Source organism: Carcharodon carcharias, chromosome 3, assembly GCF_017639515.1.
Source record: "Carcharodon carcharias isolate sCarCar2 chromosome 3, sCarCar2.pri, whole genome shotgun sequence".
Classification (NCBI taxonomy): Eukaryota; Metazoa; Chordata; class Chondrichthyes; order Lamniformes; family Lamnidae; genus Carcharodon; species Carcharodon carcharias.
Window position 1 is genome coordinate 191,160,961 of NC_054469.1, and position 17,177 is coordinate 191,178,137.

The 17,177-nt window shown below is 41.4% G+C and overlaps 1 protein-coding gene across 7 annotated transcripts in view; it reads right to left on the reverse strand.

Moving 5' to 3' along the window:
• mboat1 (membrane bound O-acyltransferase domain containing 1) overlaps positions 1-17,177 on the reverse strand; it is a 157,645-nt gene that overhangs the window by 25,219 nt on the left and 115,249 nt on the right. For 6 of the 7 annotated variants that reach the window (XR_005942688.1, XR_005942689.1, XM_041185161.1 and 3 more), the window contains 3 exons: positions 16,740-16,940; positions 11,535-11,727; positions 250-353 (listed from right to left, as the gene is read on the reverse strand). Coding sequence is in view for 5 of the 7 variants with exons in the window: in XM_041185161.1 (XP_041041095.1) it covers positions 250-353; positions 11,535-11,727; positions 16,740-16,940 (498 nt within the window). In the remaining 2 variants the exon portion in view is untranslated. The remainder of the gene's footprint in view (positions 1-249; positions 354-11,534; positions 11,728-16,739; positions 16,941-17,177) is intronic. The other variant, XM_041185162.1, reaches the window with a different exon arrangement.

Sequence of the window (17,177 nt, forward strand, 5' to 3'; positions counted from 1 at the left end):
ACCATCATTAAACGCTCATTTGTAACTTCAGCACTGTGAATCCAGCACCAAAGTATTAGCCAAACTTAAAACAATGAAAGAAGAGGACATACACAGACACACACAATTTAGTGACTCAAAGTAAATCTTCAACTTCATTGTGATTGTGTGAAAAATAATTATGTATGATTTTAGTCCAATTAAGACTCAGCCGTGAAATACAGCATTGAAAACTTTGTTTTCAGGATCTAGTTTACATGAGAATCTCACCTCAATATTCCAGATGTTTAGGTTTGAGATTAAGTTCCATCTCAAGTTCCCATTTTTATCAAGGCCACTGAACCCAAAACCAGCTGCATTATTGATTGCGTCAGCTAAAAAAAGAAAAGGGAAGCAGATAACCAGTTATTGCTTAATTTAATTTCTGAAAGAACATCTAAATGTTTTAGCAATAGTTAGTGCAATCTCTCAGTCCTGAACTTTTTAAGTCACAAACTAATAATGGTAGAAGATAATCCATGAAATTAATGTCGACAGTTAACCATCCGGCCATAAAGTGTTGAATTCATAGAGATGCGTAATCCATGTAGAATGCTGATTGGAATAGTTCCCAGAGGGAAAACTGGATGCACTAACTCTCACAGACCTTTACATGTTGCATGAGTTTTGAAGCAATGAAATTGCTTAAGGTTAGCCCTAGGTATCTATTCCATCATGATAGAAGATATTTTATTCATTACACAGCAGGTATTTCAGCTGCAAACATACAGGTGCCATAATACTTCATGCCCCAGGGGTGACTTTTTATTAAAGGTTGTAACTTGAGTGTCAAGGGTAGTTTGATGTAGAGTTGACAAAGATGTCCGTCAACAGCGTTTGACCCTATTTCCTTTAAGTGAGGGAAGTTTAAGGCGTTGGGAGAAGAGATATATCTTTGGAAAACGAGTACAAGTCAGTCAGGAGAGCACAAGAGTTGGGAATGGCACAGTGAAGCCATTCAGCTTGTAGGCTGGACACTGTGCTAATTACCTCATGGACAGCTGGCCTGAAAAATGAGTTTCTGTCCAAAAAGGCAGCAAAAATTCATGATTTAGGAATGAAACTAGAAAGATCACCCAGCAGCGAACTAAACACTGGAAACGACAACATCAAAGCCAGCCCTGGCAACACTGCAAAGTCCTCCTTAAAAACATCTGGGGGCTTGTGCCAAAATTTGGAGTGCTGTTCCACAGATCAGTCAAGCAACAACCTGACTTAGTCATACTCATTTGAATCATACCTTACAGATAATGTCCCAGACACCAACATCACCATCCCTAGGTATGCCCTGTCCCACCAAAAAGACAGATCCACCAGAGGTGGTGGCACAGTGGTTTGGAGGGAGCTGCCTTGGGAATTCTCAACATCAACTCTGGACTGCACGAAGTCTCATGTCATCAGGTCAAACATGCACAAGGCAACCTCCTGCTGACTACCACCTACCACCCTCCCTCAGCTGATGAATCAGTACTCCTCCCAGTCTACCTGTTGCAGATGCATCTGTCCATGACAGTATTAGTAGAAGTGACCACCATTCAGTCCCTGTAGAGACTAAGTCCCACCTCCACGTTGGAGGATACCCTCCATCGTGTTCTGTGGCACTACCATCGTGCTAAATGCGATAGGTTTTGAACAGATCTAAAAATTCAAAACTGGGCATCTAGGAGGCACTGTGGGCATCAGCACAGCAGACTTTTATACAACCACAATCTGTAACGTCATGGCCTGGCATATTCCCTGCTCTACCATCAAACTGGGGGTTCATCTTTGGTTCAAAGAAGAGTGCAGGAGGGCATGCCAAGGGCAGCACCAAGCATACCTAAGAATAAAAGTGTCAACCTGGTGAAGCTACAACACAGGGCTACTTGCGTGCCAAACAGCGAAAGCAGTATGCGACAGACAGTGCCAAGCGATCCCACAACCAAAGGATCAGGCCTTTGCAGTCTTACCACATCCAGTAGTGAATGGTGGCAGATAATTAAACAACTAACTGGAGGAGGAGACTCCACAAATATCCCCATCCTCAATGATGAGGGAGCACAGCACATCAGTGCAAAAGTCAAGACTGAAGCATGTGCAGCCATCTTCAGCCAGAAGTGTCAAGTGGATGACCCATCTTTGCCTCCTCCTGAGATATCCAGCATCACAGATGCCAAGCTTCAGCTAATTTGATTCACTCCACATGATATCAATAAACAGTTGAAGGCACTGGATACAGGAAATCTTATGGGCCCTGACAATATTCTGACAATAGTACTAAGACTTGCACTCCAGAACTAGCTGCACCGTTCGCCAAGCTGTTCCAGTACGCCTACAACACTGGCATCTACCCGGCAATGTGGACAATTGCCCAGGTATGTCCCATCCACAAAAAGCAGGACAAATCCAATCCAGCTAATTATCATCCCATCAGCACAATTATGAAAAGTGTTGTCGATAGTGCTATCAAGCAGCACTTACTCAGAAACAACCTACTCACTGATGCTCAGTTTGGGTTTCACCAGGACCACTCAGCTCCTGACCTGCCCTCCAGCATAAGGTCAGAAGTGGAAATGTTCGCTGATGATTGCATAACGTTCAGCACCATTCGCAACTCCTCAGAAAATGAAGCAGTCCGTACCCATATGAAGCAACACCTGGACAAATTTAGGCGTGGACCGATAAGTGGCAAGTAACATTCATTGCCTCATGTGCCAGGCAACAAGAGAGAATCCAATCATCTCTTCTCAACATTCAATGCCATTACCATCGCTGAATCTTCCACTATCAACATCCTGGGCAGTTACCATTGACCAGAAACTGAATTGAACCAGCTATATAAATACTGCGACTTCAAGAGCAGAGGTTGGGAATCCTGCAACAAGTAACTCACCTCCTGACTTCCCAAAGCCTGTCCTCCATCTATAAGGCAGAAGTCAGGAGCGTAATGGAATACTCTCCATTTGTCTTGATGAACGCAGCTCCATCAACACACAAGAAGCTCGACACCATCCAGCACGAAATAGCCCACTTGACTGGCACCCCATCCACCACCTCATTCACTTCCTCCATTGCCAACACACCATCACAGTTGTGTTTATCATCCAAAAGATACATTGCAGCAACTCAGCAAAGTTCCTCTGACAGCATCTTCCAAATCAGCAACCTCTACCACCCAGAAGGACAAGGACAGCAGATGCATGAGAACACCAGCACCTGCACGTTCCCCTCCAAGTCACACACCATCCTGACTTGGAACTATGTCACCGTGCCTTCACTGTCACTGGGTCAAATTCCTGGAACTCCCTCCCAAACAGCACTGTGGGTGTACCCACACCACATGGACTGCAGCGGTTCAAGAAGGCAGCTCACCACCAGTTTCTCAAGGGAAATTAGGGATGGGCAATAAAAATGCTGGCCCAGCCAGCGGCGCCCACGTTCCAGCAAAGAATTTGGAAAAAAAAATTTGAGGTGCAAGGAGCTGTAGAAGAGGTTAATCTCATGTTAAATAATTTGTGTTTATTAGTTGGTTCATCTTCGGGCAAAATGAGTCGACTTTGCAGCATTTGCAAGATTATAGTTATCAGTACAAGCAATAAGAGGTCCACGTTACAATTTTCAAGCCATACGACCATTTAACTAAATGGCAGAAGTGTCCTCCTGATCATTGGTGACTCAAGGTGATGCTGACACAGAAGTAGATTTGATGCAGATCCTTAGACTTTGTAATGACGAGCTCTCTATTTTTGGTGCTATCACTCGAGCAAGGAACATTGTCCAGCAGAATGGCCTACTTTTCTTTAAATGGTTCCAAAGAACGCTTTGCTTGAATTGCCAGAACAAGCAAACTGAAGGATGGAACTTCTTGCAATACCCTTACAGCTTTTATAAACTTATTTTAATTACCAAAGCTTCTATTTTTAAACTAATGGTGCCAAAAACACTTGAGGAACTCTCTGATTCTAGTCCTTCACAAACCAATCAAACAACATTCATATATTTTTCAGTGAAAAATATAAAGGATGAACATTACAAAATACACGTAGAGTTAACAGGATTTCGAAACATGAGTCTTTCCACATCTACACTGTACATGCAAATCCTCCACAATGGATCATACCAGCAGATATCATATTCATGGATTTTCAAAACAGCCTTCAATAACATGCCATGCAAAAGACAAAGATTGTGTCAAAGATTAGGGTATGTAGATTTAGCAGCTAAAAAGCTGGATGGATAGCAAATTGGCTGAAATAAAAGAAAACAGAGAAAAGGGGTAAAGGGAAAGAAGCAGAAATCAGTGTTTCACAGGAAATGCTGGGACCACTGATTTTCATATAATAATTTGAATTAAGGAACAAGTAACTCTGAAATTTGCAGATGAAACCAAACTAGGGGCATAGCTAACAGTGAGGAAGAATGTAACATAATACAAGACGACATTAGAAAACTTGCAGACTAGGCAATTAAAGTTGCAAATGCACTTTAACACAGATAAACATGAGGCGATGAATTCTGGCCAGCAAAATAAAAACAACATCTTGGAAAATAAACTGAATGGGGTAGAATAACAAAGGAATCTAGGGATACAGGTGGACAAATCATTCAAAACAGCTAGGATTTATTTCTAGGCTTACAAAATGCAAAAGTAACAAAGTACTGGATCCCCAGACAGGCCAGACTTGGTGTGCACACTTTTGGTGAATAGAATATAAAAAGAACATAAGTACTAGCATAAGTGCAAAAAGGATTCCTATGGATGGTACTAGGATCGAGAATTACAATGAGAAAGATTGAACAGGCTGACTTTTTTTTGAAGAGAGAGCTTAGATGTGATCTGATAAAGGTCTTTAAAATTGCGAATGGATTGGACAGGGTGGGTTGAAGCAAATGTTTCCACTTGTGGGAGATTCAAAAACTAAGGGTCATAAGTACAAGATAGTCACTAATAGATCTAGAAAATAAGAAAAATCTTTACTCAGAGTGGTTAGAATGTGGAACTCACCACCACAGGAAGTGGCTGAGGCAAATAGCTTAGATGATTTCAAAAGGGAACTAGACACATATGAGAAAAAAGGGAATAGAATGATATGCTAGAAGGCAAAGATGAAGTTGATAGAATGAGGGGGAAGAATTGTATGAAGTGCAAACACCAGCAGAGACTAGCTGGACTGAATGGCCTGTTTCTGGGTTGTAAATAACTATGGAATTCTAATTGCTACCTAAATTGGTGACATTGAGATCAAACATACAATTCAAATGGTCAATGGAACAAATACCATGGCCTTGATATTAACCAATCTCCACTGTCATGATAATGGTTGTTTGGGGTAGTGGACTCCAGTATTAGATACTATGTGGTGCTCTGTACTGAATATGGAGTCACCTGACCTGGGGTTTGACAGTCAGATTGCACATATTGAAACCTGTCTTGATAGAATTCAGTTACTGCAGATATGGGTATATGTTAGTAAAATGTGTTATCAATAAAGTTAGCTCAGCTACAATGTCAAGGGCCTGTGTGCATCATTGAAACAAAAAACAAGACATGATGTCAGAAGTAAATTAAATGCAACAATGGAGCTTCTGAAACCACCAACGGAGCTCAGTTTGGAGGGCAATCTCACTGAAAACTGGAAGACGTTCCGGCAGTGAGTCGAGCTGTACCTCACAGTGTCAGGCAATGATAAGGAAAAGCCTCTGGTACAGTCTTTCATCTTTCTTCACATAGGGGAAGCAGCCCTAGAAGTCTATAACACATTTACCTTTGAAAGTGATGAGAAATGAAATGAACTTGAAAGAAATAGTGGAAAAATTCGAAACCTACTGCAGCCCTTAGAAAAACATCACGCAAGAAAGATACCGATTTTTTACATGCACACAAGGTGATGACAACATGAGTCAGTACGTAACTGAACTGAGAAAACAAGCTAAATTGTGTGAATTTGAAGAGCGTGAAGAATCACTCATCCAAGATAGAATAATGTGCGGAATCGCAAATGACACTCTGAGAGAATGGCTTTTGAGAGAAGTTGATCACAGGCTGGAGAAAGCAATAAATATTTGCAGAATGGCAGAGACGACAAAATGCCAGATCAAAGAGATGACAGAAGATGATAAGACGCATGCAGTCAAGCAGTTAGATGCAGTTAAACAGAAACAAACCCCAGAAAGAAAAAATAGACAGTCTGAACATTAAAAAAAAACAAAAAACTGCTATTAAAACATTTAAATGCAGCCAATGCGGAACAAAGCATTTACCACGTAGCTGTCCAACCTACGGAAAGTAGTGTAAGAATTGTGATAAACTAAATCACTTCACTTAGATGTGTAAATTGAAGAAAGTGCACACGATTGACACAGATACTGAACTTTTCCTTGGTGCAGTAACAACAAATTCCAAAGAACATGAATGGAAGGTTAATTTAAAAATTGCCAACATGATGGTGAATTTTAAGCTTGACACAGGCGCACAAGAAAATGTCATTCACATAAGCCTGCATCATAAGATAAGCAAAGATAAACAGCTAACTAAAACAAAAGTGAAGCTGTGACACCCAAAATACACCCACCCAGGAAAATACTAATAATGCTGAGATAACGACTAAAAACAGAGTTGGACAGAGTGGAGAAACTTCACATCATCAAAAAAAATGAAGAACCAACAAAGTGGGTTAATCTAATTGTAATTGTAGAAAAATCAGATGGGAATCTGCAAGTCTGTCTGGATCCCAGAGGCCTAAACCAGGCAGTACAAAGGGAGCATTACCAGATGCCCACAGTAGAAGAGATCACGTGTAAGTTAGCTGATGCTAAATACTATTCAGTCTTGGATGCAAGTTCAGGCTTCTAACAGGTTAAGCTGGATGAACGCAGCTCCTATCTCTGTACTTTCAACACACCATATGGGTGATACAGGTTTTTATGCTTACGTTTTGGTATTAATTCAGCTCCGGAGGTGTTCCACAGAACAGTGAAGCAGCTGTTTGAAGGGTTAGAGGGCATGGAAACCTATATCTACCATGTGCTGGTCTGGGGGACCTCACGAGAAGAACACGACCACAGACTGAGGCAGGTGGTGGCCAGAACTAGAGAAAGGAACCTCAAGTTTAAGAAGGAAAAGTGCAAAATAGGTCTTCATGAAATCAAGTACTTGGGAGACATGCTTTCAAGTGAGGGGCTGAAGCCAGACTTGAGTAAAATCGAAGCAATCGTGAACATGCCACTCCCAGAATGTGTTACAATCCCAACAGGGATTACCCCTGCACAAGCTTGATCTCAGAGTGGAATCCAGCCTGATAGATCCCAAAATTTATTTGAAACAAAAACAGAAAATGCTGGAAAAACTCAGGTCTAACAGAGTTATCGTTTCAAGTCCATATGACTCTTCTTCAGAGCTAAAGAGAAGTAAAAATGTGATGAAATTTATACTGTTCAAGAGGGGGTGAAGCAGGTGAAGCTGAATAGAATTTTGCTTTTACCCAACTTTAATTTGTTTATTTAGATACATGGAGAGTAGCAACTGTCATTTCCACAGCCAGTGAGCTACAGCATGCAGGAACTCCTCAAACTGAGACAGCAGAAGCAGAAGCAGAAAGAGTACTTTGATCAAGGCGCCCAACCTCCACCTGATCTGAACATGGGAGAGACATTCAGCATGAAGGGATCTGGAATATTGCTATTGTCACATGAATCACCAGAAAACTAAGGTCTTACGTAGCGCAGACTCCAAACAGACAACAGTATAGGAGAAGCCGGAAATTCTTATGGAAAACAAATGAAATGCAACCCTTCTCTGAACCAGAAAGAGTAGCTGAAGTTCAAAATCCAGAAAGCACCAGTGAAGCAATAGGTAACCAGACAAAGCCCGAGAGTCCTGAAAACTATCCAAAGAGTGATAGTGACACAGAGCTGGAGAAGGCCCCTTGTCCTTCAAAATCACCTCTGTCACTATTCAGAATATCCAGTGGGAGAACAGTGAAAAAAATCACAGATACAGAGATGAGTAAAAGGTAAAACAGACTGCTCAAAACAAAGTGAGGAGGAATAGCTAAGAAACTTTGTGTACTTGAATTGTATAAAAGATTTTATTTTAAAAAGGGAAATGCCATGATAATATTTGATTGTGATAGTGGACTCCAGTATTATATGCTATTGAATACTATACACTACTCTGTACTAGATATGGGGTCACCTGACCTGGGGACCGAAGGTCAGATTGTACATGTTGGAACCTGTCTTGATAGAATTTAGTTACTGCAGATATGTGTTTATATTAGTAAAACGTGCTATCAATAAAATTATCTCAGCTACAATGTCGATGGCCTGTGTGCATTATTGAAACAAAAAACAAGACACCCACCACCGTCAGCCCACACCATGAGAGGTAGGAGAGTCGAGAATAGAAATAAAAAATGGGGAGTGTGTCCCCAGTCCATCGTGTACATGTCTTGTGGTGTTTTCTCTGCAGTAAGTTTCTCTGCAGCCAGGTATCTCCCCATGGAGAGGTGAGCGACTTCATTGACATATTTAAATCCGTCACCCACAATGCAATTAAGAGTTGGATTTCAATTTTATTGGAAAACTTGTCTGTGAAAAGGAGGCAGGAGTTGCCAGCAGCATCAGTTAAGTGCCTTTTCTGTCTCTCCTTGTAGGCAAGGAGAAGAAGTGCTCCCTTGCCGTTCAAAGAAGCATTCTTTGATATTTTGACATTTGACATTCTGACATTTATTAGGCTTGACCCAGAATCAACTTCAAGCCTTTAACCATCTCAGGTTCCCTGTTGGATTTAACAGGTTAGAGAAAAGCATTACTAGTTTTCTGTGCTGATAAATAATTTGCTTTCCTCGTTGCTTTCTGCCTACAGACTTCCCCTTTCAAACCCATTGAGTCTTTCCTGGAAAGGTACTGAGGATACATGCAATTCACCACGTCATTTATTCTGTAATTACAGACCAGCACATACAAAGCAAGCTAGGTGCAAATGTTTCACCTGGGATCCAGTCATCATTTCCAGAAGATTCTAAAGATCACAATAAAACAAAATATTTTTAAGGATTTTTTTGCAAACAGCTCCTCTTTATATACGTACATTGCTCTTCTCAGGTTTTAAGCTCTTCTATTATTGATCCTCTTCCACTCAAACATAAGGCAGAAGTTAATCTGGGATTTGCAGGCCTGACTATGCAACTTGACAATTGAGTGCCAGCTTATGCCCCCTCACTGACCACCCTTTGCCCTTACACCTACCATGCCAGCTCACCCAGTAACCATTGTGGGTAGACCTCAGGACCCATGCTGAGAATAAATAAAATACTTCTGTCTATTGATTAATTTATTATTTAAAAAACACTGATTAAAAACCCATTCACTACATTTAACTTCCTTTAATCCCTCATAAAAACAAACATTTGTATTCTTAGTCCTACTAGAGAACTTATAAGCTCTTGAAGCTGTCAATCAAACTGTGACCTGACAGGCAGTCCACTGCGATAATGATGGGTTGTGAAATCAGTCATGCAGCATTAATCCTGTAATGATAACTGTTAAGTTTATGTCAACAGGCAGAATGAAATAGTAAGCAGTGATATTTTTAAAAACACTACATTTTTTTCCTAATACTTAAAGTGCAGTATATTTAAACAGTTTGACAGTTCCAATGAGTTTATGCACTTTTTACACACATTCATGTCTAATTGTAACAATCCAAAAGGTCACCTGACCTGCCCCTAGGGTGTGCCTGGACCAGATCCAAAAGGATACCTTACCTCTGCAAAAGGATACCCTACCTTTCCAAAGATCTCTGGCAGCTTTAGACCTTCTCCTACCAGGTCTAAAGTGCACAAGTCATATTTTGGACATCTCACAAGCCAAAAATCAGATCTGACTGAGGCAGCTGCACTTTGACATGTAAAGCACATTAAAACCCTTCCCCATTCCCCCTTGCAAAAATGGTGGAAGCCAGGTTTGAGGGCACAGCTTCCAGATTCTGGACAGACAGGCAGAGAGAGGGAGAGTGGAAGAGAGAAAGATAAAGAAAAGCTGGCAAACAGAGTTTATTTTTGTGACACCAAAGACAAGACAGGAAATACTGTAACATGTTAGGCTTATGAAGCAGACACAAACAAAGGAAAGACACAAAGGACACACACACACACACACGTTATCATAATTTCCAATTTGCATTTCCTAACTTGGCACCTCAACACGTTCTATTACACAGTTTTGAACACTGAGAGGCAGTTCTCCAAATTTTGAAATGAAAGCAGGTTTTCAGAAGGACACTGGCAGTTCATTGCCTTGTGCTTTACAAACCTGCATCAGTCTACTTGTCATTCCAACAGCACCTTAAAACCCAAAATAATAACTGAAGCAATAAGTGACACGGTATCTAGTTTTATATGGACAGGAGCATTAAACTAGAACTGTCTGTGCAAACTTCTTGCCTTTTAAAGCCTAACTGCAGTTCAGTACATCTTAAAGTTATTTCAACGGATTTTCTTTTATAATATTTTAAATAGACAATTAGATGTGACTTGTTGGTGTTTTATAGAAAGAATGATGATTCAACACTTTGACATATTAACCTTTCCTTGGTGCCGTTCACAGTAACTCCAAGGATACGTTGTTTTATAATGACAGGAACACTATACCAGTTTTACAAACGATGTATTATCGGAGGCTTCCTGTACCTTTATGATCCATGGTCATATTGCTGTATAAAGCCACCTTTCAAATTCAAACAGAATATATTTAATATTTCTAGAAAGGATTTTACTGAAGCCAGCAGGAAATGACTGGTCACAACGTGACCCAGAAATCTGTATGTGTGGCATGTGGCACCTGAAGTATCAGCAGCACATCTAAAAACATTTGTGTGATATACTTAAATGTTGATGTTACCCATGGGTATTCTCGGAGCTGGCACACATCTGTGATATTTAGCTGCTATCCTAAGGTGTGCAAATCGAGGCTAGTCAGCAACTGTTGAGGGTAATCAGAGGGCATTTGTTATTTCTTGAAAATTTCATGCCCCAAGCTGGACTAGTTTTTGCTTAAAAATTGGTTCACATCAACAACAAAGTGTTACATCTCAGTGAGAGAGACATAGGCAAAGAAATGAGAAGAAGAAACTGAAAAACAAGAACAGGGTAATCTAATTATTTATTCTCAAATCTTCCTTGCCAAAATTATCGCAAACATTGAAAGGGATGGGGCATCTTGGGGATTGGAGTAGTGGAGAACACGGAGGGATTATTTATGGAAATCATTCAAGCTAAATCTTTCCCAAACTTTCATTGGATCCCTCACCCATGAAAGAAACTAAAAAAGCCAGATATCCAATAGGGTCAAACAAGCCATAAACAACTTTAATTTTACTTATTAAATCATTTATTATTCTGATGACTTCTAAGTATGAATACTTCCTCTAATGTCTCATTGATTGAAGAAGTTTAATTTTAGAGTCCTGAACCCTTAATTAGTCAAAAGTGTAAAATATGGCATTGATGTACAATTAAGGAGGCACAGCAAATTACCTAAAGTCCAAGCAAAGTAATACTTGGGTCTGGATGCATGGACTGAAATGAAGAGGTAGCAGAGCTTCCTGAAGAACGAGGCTTCACTTATAAACTTGTCATCCACGTTGTAGGAGATAGGGAAGTTCTTCGTAATTACCGTAAACCAAACTAGACATATAAAGGTGATAAGCATTTTGTTTGCTACAGCTCTCTAGAAAAATAAAGCAAACCCCACAAAATATATGATGTTTAGATAGTTAGGTAGACTGTAGGACAACAGACAATTGCAAATTCTTACACAATAAATCAAAATTGAGCAGTTTTATGTCAATACCAACAATACTCGTGGCTTATGATGCCAGTCAGAAACCAAATCTGAAATAGTGTCAAGCATTTATTAATTTCATATGGAACAATGTTTTTAAAACCATTAAAATCCCAGGATCGGATCAGAGGCAGCCACAGAGGCTGCTGAGTGCCATGTAAAAGGGCCACTTTGGTTCTCTGGGACTTTATCCCGATTGTTTTGTTAAATATTAGACTCTCTGGCCCTCATTCCTCACCGCCACCCTCCCCCCCACCCCCCCCCCCACACCCCCACCCCACCCTCCCCACCCCCACCCCACCCATCAACCCCCACCCACTCCCCATTTCCTATCCATGCCAGTTTAGTGCCAACTCATGACCCCGCCACCCTTTTCCCTTAGACACTCATTGCCAACTCACTCAGTGGGCGGAATCATCCCAGATTTGCAATAAGTGCAGTAGCAGGCAGGTACAACGTTGTTTTACCCGACAGTCGAAACGGCGACTTCTCACACCGTATCGTCCCAAACCACTGCATTAATTATGCATTCCCGGGAAACACATCATTTCCCTGGTGGGCAGGCTCCAATTCGCCGGCCACACCATCATCTCACCACTACATCACGCCAGTGCTTCCAGCCCAGGACTGCTGCAAATAAGACATGGCTCCAAAAGGCAAGAAGACTGCAGCCCCCAGGTTTAGTAACACATCCCTCAAGCTCCTTTTGGACGCTGTAGAGGCCCACCTTGAAATCCTCTATCCCACTCTGGCCGCAGGAGGAGCAGCAACATTACCACTCCGGCTTGGTAGGCGATGGCAGTGATCAGTGCCAATGCAGCACAGAAGAGGTTGGCCATCCACGGCAGATAAAGGATGAATGATCTCATCTATGCCGCCATCTCATCACTCTAAACTCACACTCAAGCCCATCACACATTCCCTGGTATCTTACTCACTGCCAGCTCAAGGGGCACCATCACTCACTCTTTCACACACATACCCTCACATTTCCATCTAGCCTCATCTGCTCTGGAGACTGCCTCCTCAGCGCTCACCATCTTGCAGTCACTTGCACAGATCAACTTGTGCCCTCACACAAACCCTGGGATACCCCCCTTCTATAGTACAGCCCTCACCCTGCAGCCTCTTCCCTTGCCTGACGCCATTTCTTCCCCATCCCAAGCAAGCCCTAACATTGCAACCATACAAAGCCCATACACCCTCCTTATGGCTGGTCTGGTAGGTAAAGACCCACCATTAAGCCCCCCTAAAAGTGTTGTGGTGCTGTCTGTGAAGCCTGATGCTGATGACTGCAAGTGCTGCCCGAAGCAAGGTAGGCAAATAAACCTCAAAGTCCTGAGCGAAGTGCAGCTCACCAGGTGCACGTCACTTATGTGCAGTTGTGAAACACATCGGTGTGATTAGAGCGGATGATCCAGCATGGAGGGGGATAAGCCTTATAACGATATGTACATGTATAATGAGGTTCCTAACGTCAGATGGTGGGAAACGTGGCCGCCATTGACAGGCTGAGCAGACGATAGTAAACTGGTTTCATGACATCGCAAAACCGATTTTTGGCCTTCTCACCATATTGTCTGCTCATGCTGCCGAGCACGCCCAATGCCAGTGAGCACAGAAAATTACACCCAGTATCTACCATGGGCAGATCTCAGGAGCCATGTTGCGATGAAATACAATTAAGGTCTAAATTTCTATTATAGCCTTCACTATATTAAAAAAACTCCCATTCACGAAAGTCCATTTAAAACCTTAACAGCCTCCTCAAATACTTAATCCCTCATCAAAACACACAGGCATGCATTCATAACCCCACAAACACTGCTAATCCTCTAATAACCTCTGAGATGTCATTCAAATTTACAATCCACCTGCGGGGACAATCATCAGTTGCGGAAATCAGCTGACCATTAATAATGATATAAAAATAGCCATTGGGGTACTATCATCAAACAGCTATGTAACTACTAGAACAGATTTTTTGCAACTCTCACTGAAGGGATAAGATTTAAATAAAAACAAAAATAAAAACAAAAAACTGCGGATGCTGAAAATCCAAAACAAAAACAGAAACAGAAATACCTGGAAAAACTCAGCAGGTCTGGCAGCATCGGCGGAGAAGAGTACAGTTGACGTTTCGAGTCCTCATGACCCTTCAACAGAACTAAGTAAAAATAGGAAAGGGGTGAAATATACGCTGGTAAACCACGTATAGGGGTCATGAGGACTCGAAACGTCAACTCTACTCTTCTCCGCCGATGCTGCCAGACCTGCTGAGTTTCATAAGATTTAAATAACTTGGCAGCTTGACAGTTCTACATGCCCTTCATAGGCATTGACGTCTCTTCCATATATTTGTGACTCCCACACGGTGAGGGGGGGGGGGGGGGGGGGGGGGGGGGGGGAAGGAGGAGGAGATGGTAAGGCCCCTGCTGCAGCAAAAATGGGGAAATGGGGTCTATTTGAATAGCTCTGCTGAGTTCAGGTTTCCCACCTGTGAGAGTCAAGCCCAACCCCCTTCCCCCTACAAGTGAAAATGGGATATGTCAGAAATGGGATGGGATGCAAATATCCAGCTCATTAACTCTGTTTCTCTCTAAGCAGATGCTGTGAGATATGCTGGGTGTTGCCAGCATTTTCTGCTTTTCTTTCAGATTTCCCAACATTCAAAGTATTTTGTTTTCATTTTAAAATGTCAGGCTTGTTGAGCCTACTATAGATAGACTGGCAAAGGTGAAAAATTACTAATAATAGTGATGTTGGAGTTGAAGACAATGACATCATGTCCTTGGTAATATACTAATATTATTCCCTCTCGCAATAGAATACAAAATATAGAAATACTTTAAAATATTAAACTTTTGTTGGCTGAATTTACATGTTTCAATATGGGACGCAACAGGAATACAACAGGAAAGAGGTGTCAAGTATTTAATCCAGGGTCACATCGGTCATAAAAAGGCACGTACTGTAACATTCGAGGGTCACTCAGTGCTAGTACTGTAGGCAAAGAATTTTTATCTAATTGGTACAACTATAATGGGTTCATCTATTTTTATGCAAGTGAAAAGTCAACATGGAGGTTGATCTTCTGGCTAATCTTCTCTGTCGTTCCAATTTTAGTATATGTGCTGAAGTTAAAAATTTTTCATAAAAATCAATTTACAAGTTTAAAAGTAAAGCTGAACTTCCATGATAGCTGAACTGCTGTCTCTCCACTCCATCCACTTTTTATTTTACATTCAATCAGTTCTGAGCATCAAGGTTATTTTTATTTCATACACAAGTTTCTTCAACACGATTAACTGATTAATATCCTTTCATACAGCAAAATGGTTATCTCAGCTGGTTGAGAATTATACAATGACTTATGAAGCATACTTACGTAGAGTCATTTCCAAGCACTATTCATTTAAAAAATCTAAACAGCTAGAGATAAATTCCAGAATTCCTTACATATATCTGATCAAATTCTGCACTAATCATTAAATAGACACATATGGCGTGAAATTAGAATTGAGTTTTTGCACCAGTGTACATTCTAACATTTAAGGGAAGGTTGGGTGAAGCAGGTTGGCACACTGTCCTTTCACCTGTAAGATCTGGGCTGGAATCGAACCAGGACTAATGAAATAAAAACAAAAAAAAATTGGGAAATACTTAGCAGGTCAGGCAGCATCTATGGAGAGAAACATGGTTAAAGTTTCATGTTGAGCTGATCTTTCATCAGAACATTGATCCACAGGTGGTGCCTGACCTGCTGGGTATTTCTAGCTTTTTTTGTTTTTATTTCAGATTTCCAACATCTGCACCATTGGGCTTTCGTAAGACTAATGAAAGTTTGTTCACTTCACAAGCTTCAAGGTTCCTCTCAGTCCACACATGGCACAAAGCTGCCAATTTGGGCTGACTTGTGGGCAATCTTACATCCATGAACAGGGGGGTAGCTGACACTGGAAACATACCAGTTTTAGCTGATTCGGCAGGGGTGCACTTCTTGGGTTTCATTTAAGATACATTCCTGGAACCAAGTACAGGCATTAAGGAAGCAGGGAGGGTTCAACCTACACCTGGTCTGCTCTATGAGCAGCCGGAGTATTCACTCTTCACAAGAGGCACAAAACATAAAAAGCGGACCTTTGAGAGAAAAAAAAAGAGCTTTGTGATGATGTGGAATGCACTGCCACAAAGGATAGTGGAAGCAGATTCAATGGCAACTTTCAAAGGGGAACCGGATACATATTTGAAAATGAAAAGTATGCAGGGCTATGGGAATAAAGCAGGGTAGTGGAACTAATTGGACAGCTCTTTCAAAGGGCTGGCACAGGCATGATGGGCAAAATGGCTTCCTTCTGAACGACATCATTCGGATTTCCCTATCACTGATATTCTGCATGCTGGTCAGGACAAAAGTTTTGTTAAATTAAAAGTTGACCCTTTCTGTTTTTGACTTCAGCAGAGTTATCTGAAATTCTTCCAGTGCCAAATGGCAAGACAATTGAGGCATGAAGTCAGTGTATTGGTGGGACCAAAGAGGAACAAAGATGTCATCCACTGGTGTTCCAGCATATGGAGTTGGGTAATGGCCCTGTACTTCCTTGGACTTTCTACCACCATAACTTTGTCTTAAGTACTGCAAAACTCCAGTTTATGGGCTAAGTGGGGTTTCTGCCAAACCTCTTGATGAGGTTGCTCTGCCACAGTGGCAAACATCCAAGAAATGCAGGACAGACAGCACAGTCAGAATTCTAACAAGGAGATTTTTTTCAAAATGCTATGATGGGACATAAGGACAACTGAACACTTTGATTTTGAACCGCATCCTCTTTTTATCTCTTAGTATTTCATAAGTGACAAATCCTCTTGAATGCCATCATGAGTAAGTCACTTCTAACCTTATGATGGTCATTAATGAAGGAGCTGAAGATGATTCGGCCTAGGTCACTGTCCTGAAGAACTACCACAGCAATGTCCAGAAACTGAGACGATTGGTTTCCAACAACCACAGCCATCCTCCTTTGTGCTAGGAGAGAGCGGTAGAGATGTGGGCAGGTTGAGTGAGGCAATTCTCGAGTGCGGGCCAAGATAGCTGAAGGCTAGAATTGGAGTAACGTAGCAAAGTGAGAGGGTTGCCAGACTGAAGGAAGTTATAGATATAGGGAGAAGCAAGACATTGGAGCAATTCAGCAGGAAATCATAAAAGGCTGAGTTGGAACACCAAGGATTGCCTCCCTAAGATTTCATAATAAATTTTGCAAAAAAGTTACATTTCTTTGCCTCAAAGAGAGAAGTTATTCCATTCTCTGTCAAAATTAATATTAATACTTCTTACC